Raw genomic sequence first — 13,943 nt, 5'->3', positions numbered from 1 at the left:
CCATGTATTAATGTCCAGCTGTAACAACGTCAGCGAGGAGAATTTGGTTAAAGCCTCGCCTGGCGAGATCTCAGGCTGGAAATCACCAGCTTCCTTTATTCCCTCCCTAATCCTTTATAATTTCCTCTAATGCCTTACTCAAGCTTAGGACCATGAGCCTTTGGGGAGCAAAGTGAGGCCCATCTGTTGAGTTAGGAATTTGCCAGACCAAAGTAAAGATCAATCTCACTTTTATTGTAACTTAGCATTTATGTGACTCCAAATACTTCCTAACTGTATCAGCTGAAAATCATTTTGTATTATTGTGAATCACGTCCCAAAGGAGAGATGTCAGGAATACTCTTTAATAAAAACAGATAATGACTGGGCTACTGCCAATGAAAAGAATAAATAAAATGATAGGTAGGTTTCTTTATAATTTGCTTGCTCTGGAAGCTATATCAAGATGATCACAATCATCTTGCCTGGAGAGGAAAAATATTTAAGAATGCCTTTTTTTTTCCAAAGATTTTATTTATTTTATTATAAGACATATAGGTAAAAACTTGAATATTCTGAAAAATATAGAAAATGGTAATAAAATGGGTGTTTTTCTTAATAAGAAATAGGTTCATAAATACGCTTTATCAAATGTTACAATGGTTGTTATTTTGCAAAATAATAATAAATAGAGCAGAGCTGTGGCATACAAGGGTCAACCCAAAATGCTGGAAGTATTTATATTTTGTGTTTTACAAAAATTCAGAGCTTTGATTATATTAAAAAATATGGCATTTTACACTCTAGGTTCTCAGTAGTTTAGATGTTAAAAATATTTTTATGATGGCCCCCCCCCATGATTTTAAAAACAATGCAACAGAAAATGTGGTTTGGCTAAATAGAATCTGATTAATATAATTTTCCCCTAAATAAAAAAATATAAGACACAATAGTAAATACATAATTTTTGAACCCATTAGTGGTACATGTATCAATTCCCAATTCTACAGATTTCTGGATCACCAATTATGGACATTGAACAAAAATGGTTTGCTAAGCTTTAGTTTCCAGCAAGTCCCATCACCTCTCACAGCGTCACGGAACAATGACAGGGATGACCATGATGAACCCAGTTATGCAGTCCTAGCTCTACAAATATAAGCTACAAAGACAGAAGTTCACCTTCCTTTGGCAACACTCCTTTGACAGCTTTCCTATATTTGCCTATGACCGATTGATTGGCCTCAGATTCACATATCAGAACACCAGGCAAAATTTTAACAAGGAAAAGTTCTTGTCCAGGCATCCTTCGGTAGGCTTCGATTCTCTATCGGCCAAAGGGGAGAAGAAACACATGTGAACCCCGACCACGTCCTCTAATGAGTCTTGGGTGTTCAAACAGCAAAGGTCAGGGTTTTCCTGTAAATAAATACTGACTCCTCAGGAAGCTCTTTCATTTCCCATGTGTAAGGTTGCCCAGCAGGCTAGCACATTAGTTCCCAGCTACAATAGGGGAAGCCACATCTAACGGCACTTAAGAATCCAATCTAATATAGATTATGGGTCCCAGCAGGCTTCGGTGATGTCCTTCGGGGGAAGGCTGGTGACTCTGGGTGCCTAGAGCACCGAGAGGTCGTGGCAGGATTTGGACTTGAGCTTGAAGGCCATGTTCTTGTTGTTTTTGGCCACAATCTTGCCCCAGAAGCGCCTGGCTTTCCTGGGGATGCTCTCCCGCCGCTTCTGGTAGGCTAGCCGCCGCTCATTCTTCTCCTTGCTGTCCCGCCGGAGGCGGACCTGCCGCACGATGCCCTCAAACAGCTCCTTGACGTTGTGCTGGACGGCCGCGGAGGTCTCGATGAACTTGCAGTCGAACACCACGGCACACGCTCTCCCTTCTGGTGGGGAAAGCAAGAGGGGGAGAGGAGAGTCAGGGGAGCTGCAGATTTGACCCTCCATGCACACAGCCAAGGTGGATGCGGCCTAACTTTAAATGGTCCCCCCTGGGAGCTGGAAGTCAGTGATCCACATAATGGATACCGGCGGCCACGGGGACACGCGGCCTCCCTTAAACAGGAGCAAAGAGCCTCACAGGAAGATTCCTGGAGGCAGCAAAGACGGGCTTCAGATTGAGCCCACCAAATTCACAGTGTGAAGGTCCAATTTCACCAGTGTCATAGTATTAATTATAATAGTCCCAGCCATCATCTTAATTGACTCCCCTCAGGAAATGGGTTAAATACTTGACAAATATTTTTTTAATGTTCACAACAATCTTTAAAAATACACTATCTCTTTCACATAGCTGATGAGACTGGAAGGGAGAGAAGGCAATCGTTTACAAACTTGAGGGCGTTCACACGGCCTGTAAGTAGCAGCTGTGAATCCAGGTCTGCTTCACACTCAAGTTCATGCTCTTTACTCTTTCTCCTGACTCAGTTACCTGAATTGAAAATTAAGAATCCTACTAGTTGATTTCCTCTTTTAAAAAAAATTTTTTTACGTTTTGGTGAGATATTTTGAAAAAATTTTGAAGATTTCACACATGTACAGTACAATTACAGCAACTCTACAAACAAGTTTTTCTGTAACAGGCTCAATTTTGAATGTTCTACTGTGTTCAATGACCAGGTGTCCATGTTTTGGTTTGAGGGAAAATGACTACTATAGACAGCCATTTCCCAAGAGTAAAACAGTCCCAAGCTGGTTGGGTCTATTCAGTCTTTCACAGGGTTCTTTACTCCTGGGTGGAGGCTGGCAATGCAACATTTTATTTTTCTGACCATTGTACAAATCTGTATTAGGCCAATAAAATTTTAAGGGCCCCAAAGGCACTTGGGTGCCAGCTCAACAAATAGGAAGTATCCCTGAATTATGAGAAAGGGTATGTGACACCAGCAGACTGATGCCTTGACTGGAATTCAGGAAACAAAGAGGGCTGGGAGGGTGTTTATAGGGTCAACAGGAACCAGAGGCAGCCAGAGTAGAATTCTCAATCTCAGTGAGACTCTTTGTCACAAAGCCCCTTAATCAAAGTGCCCATCCTTCCTGTCTAAAGTTACTTTCACTTCCCAGAAAGCTTGAGATCTCCCTGGAGAATAGAAGGGATGAGGCAAAAAGGCTGGGGACGGCCAGTTTCCCCTGAGTCGGACCTCTTCCCTAAAGGAATCCCAGAGAAAGCCTTGGGGATGGAGAGACTGGAATCCCGCAGGTAGAACAGATGATCTGCTGCGAACATGGACCTCTTAGAGAGGATGCATGAAAACATGGCATTTTAATAAGTCCCCAGTTTCAGCTTCAGGAAAGAGCAACCGTCGGAAGGAAAATGCAAGGGACTCAGAGACATTTCTGCAGTATTGGCACCACTCCTCTTACCTGATACAGACACTTCCCGGCACCGCACCAGGTCACTTTTGTTGCCAACCAGGATTATCGGGATGTCCTCGGTCTGCCGGGCCCTGCGGAGCTGAATCCGCAGCTCAGACGCCTTCTCGAAGCTGGCTCGGTCCGTGATGGAGTAGACGATCAGGTAGGCATCCCCCACCTGCATGCAGTGGTCCTGCAGCCACTCACTCTCCCCCTGATAAAGGAGAAGATCTTCCATGAGCTCAGATCTGCCTGGTAAATGAGGTGTCCATTTAAAAGAGAGAATGTGTGTATCCCAGAGTCCCTCTGCTGATACAGGAAAGGAAGGAAATTCATTCCGACTCCCCCCAAAGGCATCAGTCCTCCATGATGTCTGTGACTGTAAAGACTGCTAGCTCAGACAGGATGGATGCCAAAAACTTTGACTTTCCGATTCCTCCTACAGCTTGGGGAGTTGATAAATTATACGACGGGTCTGCCAAACAATATTTCCAGTTGTATTTCAACTACCGAAAAGGAGCCTTTCCTGGCTTCCATAAAATTCTTTTTGCCTCTCCTAAGTGATGAAATTAAGAATCCTTTCATTAGCATAGGAGGGTTCTCAATAAACAGAAGGTCTAGCATACAAGCTCAGAAACCCCAAACCTTTCACAAAAAGAAAGCAAAATGTGAAAACTATTGAGAATGTCAACTTCATATAATATGGTTTTATGTAGTTTAAAATTATCACCCATATTTACTGGGACTTTCCCTAAAACAAATACACTTTGTATTTCTGAATAGACCTAAGGGCAGATCACTGCCACTTGCTTGTTATTCAAAGCTCATTTATGAACAACTTGTTCCTTACAACAGTTTCAGTCTTCTGAAGTAAATGCTTTTTAATCAAGAAAATGAGTCCACCTTATCTGGAACATCAAGAAGGACAATGTCACCCTTTCACCAAACAGCCTGTTGGAAGGCAGGCCCCAGAGTTTACAGAGAGTCACAGGCCCTGCATACCTTATTTTCCCACATGTCCAGGAGGATAATTGTTGCAATTTCCCCATCAACCATCAGTGTTCGCTCATAGGTATCTTCTGGAAAAGAAAGAACAGTGATGTTGGAGTCAGACAAATAGGCAACACTTTTCTCTAAGAGGGTGATGCAGCAAGTTACGCCAGAAAATAAACTTACTAAACATGCAATTAATTATGCAAGTATACAGAGTAAACTGTGTAAATATTCACAAACTCTTTTTTAATCACCTTTACCAACATTCCACACATATGCCTCCAGTATTTACTAAACAGATCTCCTGCATCTTCCGAATATGTGTCAGCAAACACTTGAAAGGCAACCACTCATTTTCATCATTCCTATACGTTTTATGCAGGAAAACCCTTTAGGAGAATAAACTCACTTCAGTACTTTTGACTCCGATTCCACGGATGCTGCCTGATTAACACTGACTGCCCAGGGGAACTGCAAACCTAGCTCACAACCCTCACAGGGGTGATGACTGAATATTCACTGGCAATTTCAGGAGCTTTCAGCTCACAGAGCTCTTTTGAGATACGCAAGGAAAAAATCTTGAGACTACCCTTGTTTTGATGACATTTTCTGCATTTAAAAAATACAGGTCCCTGGAATAAACGGGCTTGCTTTTCCATCTTAAGTAGAACAGAGGCGCAGCCTCCAGCTCCACTTAGTGATGGAAACTTCCCTCCTGGCACTTGAGCCCAGATTGAGTGTAGGTGAAGGGTGAGTGCAGTCCAAAGGGCAGAGCAGCTCCGGGCCAGAAAAATCAGTGTGTGTGTAGGGGGGAGGGGATTAACTGAGTTCAGTGGGATTTTTGCAAGAGAAATTCCCATCAATTCCACACAACTGAGCCCGTACCCCCTCTATTTGCTCAATGCGGTTTCCTGTTTTGAATTTTATCATTAGAAAATTATGATCTTCATAATGATTTGTCATCATTTTTTTTGGTCATTTTTCGTTGGCTGTTCTTTTTGCTAGGAACTAGTTCTATCAGAGAAGGAAATGGCAACCCACTCCAGTATTCTTGCCTGATGAATCCCATGGAGAAAGGAGCCTGGTGGGCTACAGCCCATGGGGTCACGAAGAGTCAGACACAACTGAGTGACTAACACACACACACACACACACACACAGACACAGAGTTCTATCAGAAGGAGAAGAGGGCATCAAAGGGTAAGATGGCATCACCGATGCAACGGACAGGAACTTGGGCAAACTTTGGGAAACGGGGAGGGACAGGGAGGTCTGGCTACAGCCCATGGGGTCACAAAGAGTTGGACACGGCTGGGCGACTGAACAACAACACTTCTCTCCAATATTCTAAGGCTTATTCCTTTACTCCTTCTGAGGGATGTGTTTCCTGACCATCTTCTTAAAATTCCATCATCCTTCTCCTCCCAATATTCCTTACTCCCTTCCCTGTTTTATTTTTCTTCACTCTGCGGACTGCCAGCTAACATGAATGCATTTAATGTACTCATTTTATTATTTTCGGTCCTTCTCACCTTACAGAATGTTAAGGCAGAGATTTACCTCTGTGCTCTTCACTGCCCTCTCCCCCAGCACCCAGGACACTTCCTGGGTCCTTATCAAATGAATGAATGGATGATAAATATAGCATTGCAGATGCAAGCACAAGCAAACCTGAACCCAAATTTGGGTGCCGGCCCTTATTAACTATTTGGCTCTGTACTGCTTTCTTAATTTCTCTGAGCCTCAGTCTCTTCATCTGTGAAATGGAATTGATTACAGTATCCATATCCCCAGGGCTATCTGACAATTACATTTATCAAGCCTGGGCAGAAAGTAGAAACACAGTAAATGTTGGCTGTTATCATCATTCTTCAGGTTGTGGAAGCTGGTCCCTGCATACTTGCTGTTTCCTATCACCAGTAATCCTAGCCGAAGAGCCCTGCATTGTAGGAACCAGGACATCTCCTGCTTTATGACAGTGAGGGACTCAGAAGAGGCAGTGCTCCTGGTTTACATAATTGAAAAAGACACATCATCCCAGTGTTCATGTGCAAATTGTAAAAGTACTATTTACAACAGCCAGGACACGAAAGCAGCTTAGATGTCCATCAACAGAAGAATGCACAAAGATGTGGTACATATAGACAATGGAATATGACTCAGCCATAGAAAGGAATGAAATCGGGTCATTTGTAGTGATGTGGATGAACCTACAGTCTGTCACACAGAATAAAGTAAGTCAGAGAGAGAAAAACAAACACTGTACATCAATACATACATACGGAATCTAGAAACATGGTACCCATGAACCTATTTGCAGGGCAGGACTAGAGACAGAGCTGTAGACAACAGACTTGTGGATGCAGTGGGGGAAGAAGAACGTGGGACAAATTGAGCACTGGTGTGTGTAAAATAGCTAGTGGGAAGCCGCTGCATATAGCACAGGGGGCCCAGCCCAGCGCTCTGTGATGGTCTACAGGGGCGGATGCGGGGGGCAGAGGCTCAAGAAGAAGGAGATACAGGAGTGCTTATAGCTGATTCACACTGTTCTACAACAGAAACTAACAACACTGTCCAGCAACTGCGCTCCAATTTAAAACAGAAAAGCCGTGCTCCTGGTCTAATGTTTCTTCATCCAGGGATTAGAATCAGGAGAGGGAAAGGAAGGAAACACGGACAAAGGAGAATAAAAACTAACCAGGAATGACTTGGTCTTTCTGTCAGTGTCCCTAACTTTTTGGAGTCACTCTTCTAAACGACGGTAACTGTTTCCCACCGGGGATTTTTAAGTCTATTATTCCCACCGTGTTTGCCACCCTCAGTATGCATCAGGAATGGATCGCAGGGAATAGCATAACTTGGCTTAGTGGAGAGTAGGGTCTCATGACTTCAACAGGCAAATTTATACAACCAAGTGCAAATCATCAGTTTGGGCCACACAGATGGTACAGAGGGTAGTGGTAGGGGAATGCCTGACTGCCCATGACCACCTTGGAGTGCTTACCTTTTCTCTGAAAGCTTTCCTTGCACTCAGAAAACTCAAAAGAAAAAAGGAAAAAAAAAAAAAAACACTTTCTCTGCTCATCACTCACTACCCAAAAGTAGGCACAAGGGATCTGCTTGAATCTCTAGTAGTTCGGACAGAAACATACTGCACTCCAGTAGCTACGGGAAAAAACAAACTCAAACTTTCTCTTGGTTTAAGAATTATCAGAAGAAGTAAAGAGGAAAAAGTGGACTGAAGAGCCCAGTTGCAAATTAAGGCCAAACTGCTTTGCTGTTCCAGAAGGTTCCTGACAGGATCGTTTTGACTTACCTCTGCCTGAAAGTCACTGTGTTGGAAACCCAAGAGCCTAAAGCAATACATTTCAGCCCTGCTGTGTGCATGTGCCCTGCACCTGGGTTATGTATCACCTCTGGCTACGTGCCCCAAGGATTCCTCAAACACACAGAGCGTCCCGCTTGATAGCCTTCTGCTACCAGGAGAGGACCTGCTTGAAACCAAAGCTTGCATTTCTCTTCCTCTCTTAGGCACTTACCTTTCAGCCTTTTTAAGTGCTAATCAGGTGAGAAGAGCTGACATAAAAGAATATGAAATTCTAGAAGAGTCCTTTGAAATCTGCACTGGATTAAGGTGTGTGGAGAAAGGGTTGAGGCCTCTTGCTTGGAAGGCTTCTCAGAACCCTGGTGTGGAGAAGGCCTCCTTTTTCTGGTGCTGCCCCATGAAAGCTGGGGGGGGGGGCTCGCCCCCTGTAGAGCAGGAGAGACCCTCCTGAGGGGTGGGGGAGAGTTTCTAACACTGAGTGACTGTGGTCGGTCGCCATTGTCCCTGAACTGCTGCCTCTTGATTTGTCTGTACTGCATTTGACCCCCTCCCCTCTTTGCTCGGAGGATCACCCTCCTCAAGACTGGCTCCAGCGCTGTGTGTGAGCCTGAACAGGAGTTCTCTCACCTGCGGGAACCGGTCCTGGCAGCCCCTGGAAAGTTCTGAGGCTCCAGCATCCCTCTCCCCCCAGAACTCTCAACTGCTTTCAGCTTTCAGAGTCCAGAGGGTCCCACTTGGAAAGGAGCGCCTGCTGAGGAGCAGCGGCCTCTCCTCCAGCGGCTCCCGTCTCCTCCGCCCGCCTCACAGGGCCCCAGGTAAGAGGGACCAGGGTGGATGAGGGACTTCAAGCAGTGGGAGAGTCAGCACGGAAGACAAGGCCACGGGAAGGAAACAGCAGACACAGCATCAGCTCCAGCTAATGCTCACTTGGTGCTCACTCTGTGCCCAGCACTGTGCTATCTCCCCTTATCCTCTTAATAACCTTTGACATAGGTACTCTCCCTATTTTACTAATGAGGAAGCACGAGGAGGGTAAGTATCTTGTCCAAGAGCACCCAGTATCAAAGTGAAAAGAAAGTGAAAGTGGCTCAGTCGTGTTCAACTTTTTGCGACCCCATGGACTGCATAGTCCATGGAATTCTCCAGGCCAGAATACTGCAGTGGGTAGCCTATCCCTTTTTCAGTGGATCTTCCTGACCCAGGAATCAAATCAGCGTCTCCTGTGTTGCAGGCAGATTCTTTACCAACTGAGCTATGAGGGAAACCCAGTTTCAAAACTGGGGTCCAAACCCACACACGAGGTTTCGAGTCCAGTGGTCTCTGCTGTATCTCCTGTGCACGCGTGCAATGTCTTTCCACCTCCTTCAGGGCGTCTAAATCCTAGTGGTCCTTAGGGTCCAGCTCAGAGACCAACACTTACATGAACCTTTTTCTGATTTTTCACAGCCAGAAGTAACATTTATTTTCTCCTCTGAATTCCCCCAATACTGCCCTTGTACCTCTTTGAAGAAACTAATCACATCCTATCTTGATTTATAAGTGAGTGTATATCTGCTCTCTACTGCATATACTGTCAGCATCTTTAAGGAAGAAACCCCATGACTCTTCGTATGTCCTCACTGAGTCGCATCAAGCTTCATGGTTTACGTTCAGTAACGGATGAATGGACAGATGGATGAATGAATGAATGGCATTAAATGTGCACAGAGAGTCATATGTGCAATATAATCTTAACAACATTCATCTTTATTTGGAGAAATAATGATGAGAGTATTGTGTAGTGTCTATCTTATGGATAATGCTGAAAAAAGAACAATGCAGTGAACTGCCATGGAAAACCCTCTCCTCAGGGAACATAAAGCCAACTACCAATTCCAACAGCCTCCCACAGGTAAGAGCTATAATCCTAGACAGTATGAGTCACTCAGATAGGTCAGGTTAGGTGGGATGAGTCACCCAAGGAGCTTCCTGTTGTCAAAGATTCTCTGTCTGAGGAGATCAGGAAAGGATTCTCCCTACCAACAGTCCCCTCTCCCCATTGAACAAAGAAGCCTCCAGAATACAGAAGTCTGCCTTCCCACAGTTCAGGGATGGGTCAGTCTTCTTCATACCCTATGCCCACAGGAATACCACCCTCTGGATAGGTACCACTGTGCTCTAATGGACAAACATTTTTGAAAGTCTGCTATCCACTAATTATTTCAATTCCTCCCTCTCAAAGAAATGAACAAAAATTCTTAGTTGGTCTCTTTTTCATATCAATCCCCAAAGTACTTTACTGTGACTTCTTTATTAATTTTTATGCTGCTCTAAATTATAGCTCCTGGCCCTCAGATCCTTCCTAAGAGGGTATTATGGTATACCTCATCCATCACTGAGTACCCCAGAGCGTGGCATGGAACCAGGCATGTGGGAGGTACCCTGCCCAAAGTGCTATAGTATGTAACAGCATTCAGATGCTAAATCCAGGGGCAGCCAAGTACACTGAAAGAACACAGGAATTTAGGTTCAATCACAACTAGTTTTGAATCCTAGGCAAACCATGGACTAACTTTTTCACCCTGGGAAAGTCACTTGACTTCACAAGCTTCCATTTCTTCACCTGTAAAATAGGGACTTTAGAACAAAATGGGCTTAATTTTTATAAGTACTATTAAAATACCTGTGGGAAGTACTTAGCACTATGTGCCTGGCACATAGCAGGTTCCCTATCAATGGCGGAAGGTGAACACCACCAAACTAACATTCTAAAATCCCGGGTTCTAATCCAAGATGCTCCAGAGGGTGATTCCAGGTAAGTCCCTAAGACTCAGTGCACAGACATGATATGAGGACCAAAATAAAGTCACAAATATAAGGTACCGAATAAAGTGCCTGTCCCACTGCAAATGCAGGTTCTACATGATATCCTCCTCCCTTTCTCCTATAGGGACACTCACCCATGGGTTTTACCAAAAAAAAGAGATACTGAGCCTCTTTCTCCCTTGAACTAGGGTTTAGCTATCATCCCTGAGACGTCAGGAGTGAGGAGAAAAATCAATGTTCTATCAATGAGTCATCATTTAAAGCTGGTTCCGGAGCTGCCTCGTGAAGCAGTGAACTCCCAGACAAAGGAAGAATAGATGTTTAGTAGAAATGGGCTGACAGCAGTCAGGAAGGAGTAGGATTTCTGTGCATCAAGCAGAGGGCAGAACCATGTCATCACTAAGGCATCTTCCTACTCCTGAAATCTGTGATTCAGCGGTGAGTTGCAACTGAGCATTCAGGCAGACCACGCCACTGGGACAAGCACGCTTCCTTCATCTCCGCAACTGCAAACAGAGACATACAGGGACCCTGGCATTGTCTAAGACCCTGTGGCTGAAAGACACTGAATGGAAACCATCGACTACAGGAGCCTCATCTTACTTCCCAGAATACAGTGCTATGCTTTACTTGAGGAATATGTGACTTTTTGAGACTGTATCATCTCAGATCAGTTTTGGAAACCAAGGCCTAAATAATAAATACCTTAAATGAGATTATCCATGGAAAATTGAAAAACCATAAGTATACTTACAAATGTTAAGTATCATCATTGTTACACTTCAATATCTTTTTAAAATATTGTGCTATTTAAAGTAGAGATTTTAAACAATTTTATACCCTCAAAAGCCTCTGATACTACTATAAACAAACTAATGAATTCATCCTAACAGTTTTCTAATTGGCTTGGTTTTAAGTATCACCATGGAAAAAGGCTATGTCTACAATGAATGCTTGAAAGGTCCAGGTCAGAACTGGTAAAAGCCAGAGGTGGGATCCTGATCCTCCGGCTCCACCCTCTGGAAACCGTCTCCCCAGCTTAGAGCTGGAATCTAAGAAATTGCCTCTCTGGCCCAGCTTCTATCTACAAGCATTTTCACTTTCTTGTCCCAGAGGCCTATGCCAGCGCTTCCGTGGGGACTCGGCTCCCCAGGCAGAGCCAAGAACGCATAATCACAGTTCCCAACTCTGCAGACGAATGACCCACCCACTCACTCTTCCTCCAGGACCACTGCCGACCGCGTAAAGCCTGCCGGGGCCGGGCCACCTACCTCCAAGCACTTCGCAGTCGCTGTCCATGCTGTCATGGACACCCGCAAAGATGTTGGCCAGAGTGGACTTGCCCACCCCCTGCTCCCCGATGAGAACCACCCGGTAGTAGGTGTTCCCGGACTCGGAGGAGATGACTGAGTCCGTGGAGTCGGAGGACCAGCTCCGGCGGCAGGGGTCCTCGGGGGCGGCAGGGGGGCGGCTGCGCTGGCCGTACTGCTGGGGCTCCTTCTGGACCATGAGATGCCTGCCGTCGGCGGGGATGCTCCAGCGCTGCTGCTGCGGCTGCACGCCCGCCGTGCCCTGGCGCATGGTGACATGGTTCAGAGTCATCGTCAGGTCCTGGAAGGCAAAGCAGCCAAGATGGTAGTGTCAGGAAGCAAGAGTTCAGAGAGCCTGAACGCAGTCATCGGTGATATTTTAGTACGTGAGGTCACCACGTAACCCTCACACAAGGAACACCGGGGAAGCAGTCCCCAAACCCAACAGGCTTTCAGCTGAACACACACACACACACACACCACACACACACACACACACACACACACACACAGCAGCTCCTCGGGCAGGCTGTCATTTGCAGAGGAAAAGCTACCGTTAATAACGTCCAGGGCCCTGGGGCTTCCTCCATCCTCAAGGAAGCCTGGGGATTCCCCACTCAGAGCGGGCACAGAGGCAGTCACAAGGCACCAACAGCCTCCAGAGAAGGCTTGAAAAGCAACAAGTTAATGCAGCTGGGGACCAGCTGGCCAGGTTAGCTGCTCTTGTCTAAACATGGCACTTAAGTAGCACCAGCCCCCAGCAGGCTTTTATGCCTCAGTGGGGAACACGTGACAATGACATCATTCCCCCCCGGCTGGACTGGACCAGGGCTGATTGGAACTTCCATGTTTAGTAAAGTTGCCCTGATGCTCCCCAGCTGCCTGAATATGCTCTTGAGGGGGAGAATAATTTCTGCTTGAGGTGTATGCCTCACTTCTGCCCGCCTGCCCACAGATAGCACATTTAACCCATCCCAGCCCCCTGCCTTGTCCTTCTGGCAGAGAGATGACCTGCTCACGTTCAGAGCTGTCAAACTTGCAGAGACAGCGCTTCACTCTTATTAAACTCTGTCCACTCCAAGAGTTCCCTTCCTTCAACTTGGATTTCCACCTTCCTGAAGCCAATCAGGTCCAAGACTCCCTCCAGAAAGACATTCAACAACTTGGCTACAACTTGGCCTTTCTCAAGACTCCCTCCCCTTGCCCAGAGGTCTGGACTCCCGGGCTCTCAGACATAAAGCAGAAGCAATCTCATTTTCATCAGCAAGATACACTTGTGAGCACGAGACCCTCCCCTTCCCGCACCCACTCCCCAAAACCCCAACACGTCGATGACCCTAGCCGCGACCCTCACCGCGATGACCCTGATGACCGGTCGGTTGGTTTGTCTTTAATCTTACAAGCAGCGCCTCCGGTCGGCCGACTCTTCAAATAACCAGAGCCTGAAGTCTCCCTGACGGCTGTCCTCCGACCACAGTCTGGAGGAGGCGATGACCCTCAAACTGAACTGCGCTAAAGCAACCTGCCACTGCCTCACGGCATCCTTAAACTCTGCAACACTCGCCCCGACCCCCGATCGAAAGACCACCGCGCCGGACAGCAGGTCCCGAAGGTTCTTTTCCCCACTTGGAAAGTTCTCCGCGGGCTGGGGACGCCCACCCCTTCCCCAGTCCTGCCCCCCGCGCTTCTCCGGAGGCCCCCGTTCCCCGCCGCGGGCGGCGCGCCTTACCCGGGGGGCGGCCGAGGGCGGGCGCGCGCCGCGATGCGTGCGGCCGATCGCGGGGTGACTGCGCCGGGTGCGCCCGCGCCCGCGCCCCGCGGTTTATACGCGCGCGGCCCGGGCTCTGCCGTGACGTCAGCTCCCCCGCCCGGGGTTTGGGGGGCGGGCGGCTCTGCAGCAAGCCCCGAGGGGCAGCCCCTTCGCCAAATCGGTGACTCGCCGTCATGTGACCCCCGCCTCTCTCCTCTTTTAAAAAAAAATAACGACAGTTGAATTCCGGGCTCCTTTATTCTGTTTTGTTCTTTTGACCAGGCGGACGCTGGAAGGGGGGAGATAATACATGAAGTGCCCCTTAATCGCACTTCCCAGCAAAACAGTTTTCGAGCTGTCCGGATGAAGGATGGAAGAAGAGGCAGGTTGGGATTGGAAACCCAGTTTCGCCAAAAGA

General features: G+C 46.7%; 1 protein-coding gene across 3 annotated transcripts; it reads right to left on the bottom strand.

Annotated features, from left to right (window-relative positions):
* Positions 1-213: 213 nt before the first annotated feature.
* On the bottom strand, positions 214-13,657 carry GEM (GTP binding protein overexpressed in skeletal muscle). 3 transcript variants are annotated; one of them, XM_043880091.1, is made up of 5 exons: positions 13,505-13,657; positions 11,737-12,076; positions 4,345-4,421; positions 3,352-3,556; positions 214-1,874 (listed from the first exon to the last, which is right to left on the bottom strand). In XM_043880091.1, the coding sequence occupies exons 2-5, from the start codon at positions 12,065-12,067 to the stop codon at positions 1,597-1,599; spliced, it is 891 nt and encodes a 296-aa protein (XP_043736026.1). In that variant the 5' UTR covers positions 12,068-12,076; positions 13,505-13,657; the 3' UTR covers positions 214-1,596. The 3 variants fall into 3 exon arrangements, with proteins under 3 accessions (XP_043736026.1, XP_043736027.1, XP_043736025.1); XM_043880092.1 differs by lacking the exon at positions 13,505-13,657 and adding an exon at positions 13,130-13,371; XM_043880090.1 differs by lacking the exon at positions 13,505-13,657 and adding an exon at positions 12,330-12,523.
* Between the last annotated feature and the right edge of the window lie 286 nt (positions 13,658-13,943).

This window comes from Cervus elaphus, chromosome 21 (assembly GCF_910594005.1).
Source record: "Cervus elaphus chromosome 21, mCerEla1.1, whole genome shotgun sequence".
Lineage (NCBI taxonomy): Eukaryota > Metazoa > Chordata > Mammalia > Artiodactyla > Cervidae > Cervus > Cervus elaphus.
Note: the sequence above shows the minus strand (reverse complement) of the source record. Positions and strands in the feature narration are given on the sequence as shown.

Bases quoted from the DNA above. Each gene is read 5' to 3' on its own strand.
- GEM (XM_043880090.1), bottom strand. From the start codon at position 12,365: ATGGAGGAAGCCCCAGGGCCCTGGACGTTATTAACG. The intron at 12,077-12,329 runs GTAGCTTTTCCT...TTTGCCTTCCAG, and splicing joins GGCCCTGGACGTTATTAACG to GACCTGACGATGACTCTGAA. The intron at 1,875-3,351 runs GTAAGAGGAGTG...TTTCCCCACCAG, and splicing joins CCGGGAAGTGTCTGTATCAG to AAGGGAGAGCGTGTGCCGTG.